Source organism: Oncorhynchus gorbuscha, linkage group LG24 (genome assembly GCF_021184085.1).
Source record: "Oncorhynchus gorbuscha isolate QuinsamMale2020 ecotype Even-year linkage group LG24, OgorEven_v1.0, whole genome shotgun sequence".
Classification (NCBI taxonomy): domain Eukaryota; kingdom Metazoa; phylum Chordata; class Actinopteri; order Salmoniformes; family Salmonidae; genus Oncorhynchus; species Oncorhynchus gorbuscha.
In genome coordinates this window covers 43,041,962-43,046,138 of record NC_060196.1, presented here as the reverse complement: position 1 = coordinate 43,046,138, position 4,177 = coordinate 43,041,962, and the positions used below count along the sequence as shown (strand labels likewise).

The following is a 4,177-nucleotide window of genomic DNA, read 5'->3' as shown; positions in this document are numbered from 1 at the left end:
TTGAGCCGGTTCGTGACACATATGAGTTCTGTTATACTCACAGACATAATTCAAACAGTTTTAGAAACTTCAGAGTGTTTTCTATCCACAGGTAATAATACTATGCATATATTCCATCTGGGAAAGAGTAGGAGGCCGTTTACTCTGGGCAGGCCTTTCATCCAAAAGTGAAAATACTGCCCCCTAGCCTCAACAGGTTTTAAACACTGTTCCCATGCTTGTTCAGTGAACTGTAAACAATTGAACATGCACCTGTGGAACGGTCGTTAAGACACTTAACAGCTTACAGGCGGTAGACAATTAAGGTCATATTTATGAAAACTTATGACACTAAAGAGGCCTTTCTCCTGACTCTGAAAAACACCAAAAGAAAGATGCCCAGGGTCCCTGCTCATCTGTGTGAATGTGCCCTAGGCATGTGCCTTAGGCATAAGGAGGCATGAGAACTGCAGATGTGGCCAGGGCAATAAATTGCAATATCCGTACTGTGAGACGCCTAAGACGGAGCTACAGGGAGACAGGACGGACAACTGATCGTCCTCACAGTGGCAGACCACGTGTAACAACAACTGCACAGGATTGGTACAGCTGAACATCACACCTGCGGGACAGGTACAGGATGGCAACAACTGCCCGAGTTACACCAGAAACGCACAATCCCTCCATCAGTGCTCAGACTGTCCGCAATAGGCTGAGAGAGGCTGGACTGAGGGCTTGTGGGCCTGTTGAAAGACAGGTCCTCACCAGACATCACCAGCAACGACCTCGCCTATGGGCACAAACCCACCGTTGCTGGACCAGCATCATGTTGTGGGGGTGCTTTGCTGCAGGAGGGGCTGGTGCACTTTACAAAATAAGTGGCATCATGAGGCAGGAAAATTATTTGTATATATTAACGCAACATCTCCAGACATCAGTCAGGAAGTTAAAGCTTGGTTGCAAATGGGTTTTCCAAATGGACCATGACCCCAAGCATACTTCCAAAGTTGTGGCAAAATGGCTTAAGGACAACAAATCAAGGTATTGGAGTGGCCATCACAAAGCCCTGACCTCAATGCTATAGACAATTTGTGGGCAGAACTGAAAAAGCGTGTGCGAGCAAGGAGGCCTACAAACCTGACTCAGTTACACCATCTCTGTCAGGAGGAATGGGCCAAAACTCACCCAAATTATTGTGGCAAGCTTGTGGAAGGCTACCCGAAACGTTTTACCCAAGTTAAACCATTTAAAGTCAATGCTACCAAATACTAATTGAGTGTGTGTAAACTTCTGACTCACTGGGAATGTGATGAAAGAAATAAAAGCTGAAATATATAATTCTCTCTACTACTATTCTGATATTTCACATTCTTAAAAGAAAGTGGTGATCCTAACTGACCTAAGACAGGACATTTTTACTAGGATTGAATGTCAGGAATTGTGAAACTGAGTTTAAATGTATTTGGCTAAGGTGCATGTAAACTTCTGACTTCAACTGTATCATTTAGCAACTTGCAGTCATGCGTACATACTTTTTACATATGCATACTCCAAGGAATTGAACCCACTTTTCTGGCATTGTATGTGCCAACCAACTTACCGTGTGTGTATTCAGGCCCAGCGGTGATGCCTCCTCAGTACTACGGGGTGACTCCATGGGGAGTGTATCCAGCCAATCTGTTCCAGCAACAGGCTGCAGCTGCCAACAACTCAGCCAATCAACAGGCTCAAGGACAGAACCAGCAGAACCAACAACAGGTCAGTGGCTTCCTATTGGCTAGACCTCTCCTCAACTGCTCTCCTATTAGATAAATCTTCTGTCAGACATTTTTTGCCTGTCTTTCAATGCTCACCACTTTATGGTTGTAGATTGTTTCAACATGCATAGAGTAATTATTGATGCAAACATGCACATTATTTGCCCAGTCACGTTGTGTCCATGGCATTTTACTAAGGATAACACCCGTTTCAGACCCTCTGCCCTCTTATTGACTATTTCTTTGTGTATCCTGTGTTTCCTAGGTAATGCGTGGGGGTGGTAACCAGAGACCCCTGACCCCTAGCCAAGGTCCACAGGGTCAGCAGAATGACCAGCTGATCTCCGCCGCAGCTGTCAACTCGGCGCTCGCCTTCGGACAGGGGCTGGCGGCCGGCGTGCCCGGTGAGAAGCATACAGACACTCAGATGCGTGTGCCTGCATACGCACAAATACACACACCAGGTTTCTGTTGCGCCAGGCAACGTAACCCGGGAATATTTTAATTTACCGGCCATTTCAGAAATGTACCTGAACCATATGCATTGGGTGTGTAACCCATTAGGTCGTCCACCGACAGTACTCAGAATGACAAATCACATTTCGATTAATTACCATAATCTAAACAGAATATGCAACTCCTGTAATGAAGTAGACAATTTTCAAACATTTTCCAAAATGCAATTTGTGGGAAAACACTGTTCTTAACAGTGCATCTGATGAGATGAAAATCTCTACTAGAGACTTAGAGGGAGAATCTAAAGGTGCAACAACTAGGATGGTTTGCTAATATGACTAGGATTGTGCGTTTGGCTTTTCCCTACAAAGAAAGAAAGGTGATAGGAAAACCAAGAGAAATGCTGGTTTCAATGGAATATGAAAGGAAGTCTTTATAAAGTAATTGCCTCCATGTTTCCAAGGTCAGATTTGGTCTAGGCTACTTTTAAGCAAGGTTAGACATGCCTTGAAGTGAAATGTTCAGTTTTCAAAATGCACCCAGTCTGCAGCTCACATTGCAAAGCGGTGGGTGACGCTCTGATAACATGCCCATCCTTGCCTATTTCACATGAATGGGAGGCAAACCAGTTGAGAAATAAAAATAGTAGCTTTTTAATTGTGGTGATCAAAACCGTTTTGAATAAGTTATTTATTTTAGAGTTGTTGCACAATGACTGGGTTTATAAAAGCACATTTCACCCCAGCAGCTCTATTGTGCTCAAAATAGGCTCTGTAGGCTGTGCGCATGTGATAAATACACATGCTCCAATTTAATTCCACAAAATTATGCAAATGAACCGTTAGACCCATAATCATAACTGTCAAATGTTTTTCCGTTGATTTGTATTTCAATTAATTAAAAAGCACTATCCCTGTCGCCAGCAACAATTTTATTTATCGGCCTTTAGTTTTTTTAATCTGCCAAAAGCCGGCAATTACCGGTTTATGGACATTCTGAGACACACACACAGTTCAAACACAAGTTTTCCCAAACGAGGTCCTCGGGACCCCAAGGGTGCACGTTTAGATTTTTGCCTCAGCACTACACTGCTGGTTCAAATGATCAACTAATCATCAAGCTTTGAATCAGCTGTGTGGTGTTGGGGGGGGGGGGGGATTAAAACGTGCACACCTTGGGGTCCCGAGGACCGAGTTTGAGAAATGCTGGTCTCACTCGTGTTTCTCTCTGCAGGCTATCCCATGCTGGCTCCAGCTGCCTACTATGACCAGACGGGGGCGCTAGTGGTCAACACAGGATCTAGGGGCGGACCCGTACGCCTCATGGCCCCCGCGGGCTCAGTTATTATCTCTCCATCCGCTGCACAAGCAGGTAACACACTCCTCCATTTACACTGTCATTCCATGTGGGGTGGCAGGTAGCCTAGTGGTTAGAGGCAGGTAGCCTAGTGGTTAGAGGCAGGTAGCCTAGTGGTTAGAGGCAGGTAGCCTAGTGGTTAGAGGCAGGTAGCCTAGTGGTTAGAGGCAGGTAGCCTAGTGGTTAGAGGCAGGTAGCCTAGTGGTTAGAGGCAGGTAGCCTAGTGGTTAGAGGCAGGTAGCCTAGTGGTTAGAGGCAGGTAGCCTAGTGGTTAGAGGCAGGTAGCCTAGTGGTTAGAGGCAGGTAGCCTAGTGGTTAGAGTGTTGGGTCAGTAACCAAAAATGTTGCTGGATTGAATCCCTGAGCTGACAAGGTAAAAATCTGTCGTTCTGGGCCCTGAACAAGGCAGTTAACCCACTGTTCCCCAGTAGGCTGTCATTGCTAATAAGAATTTGTTCTAAACTGACCTTCAGAGTTAAATAAAGGTTAAGAACATTTTAAAGACTCTCTACCCCTACCCCTCTCTCTCTCTACCCCTACCCCTCTCTCTCTCTACCCCTACCCCTCTCTACCTCTACCCCTCTCTCTATCTACCTCTACCCCTCTCTCTCTCTACCTCTACCCCTCTC

The 4,177-nt window shown here is 45.5% G+C and overlaps 1 protein-coding gene across 5 annotated transcripts in view; it reads left to right on the top strand.

Annotated features, from left to right (window-relative positions):
• pum1 (pumilio RNA-binding family member 1) overlaps positions 1 to 4,177 on the top strand; it is a 46,258-nt gene that overhangs the window by 27,225 nt on the left and 14,856 nt on the right. For all 5 annotated transcript variants that reach the window (XM_046325566.1, XM_046325563.1, XM_046325565.1 and 2 more), the window contains exons 11-13: positions 1,595 to 1,737; positions 2,002 to 2,140; positions 3,426 to 3,563. In XM_046325566.1, the coding sequence (XP_046181522.1) occupies positions 1,595 to 1,737; positions 2,002 to 2,140; positions 3,426 to 3,563 (420 nt within the window). The remainder of the gene's footprint in view (positions 1 to 1,594; positions 1,738 to 2,001; positions 2,141 to 3,425; positions 3,564 to 4,177) is intronic.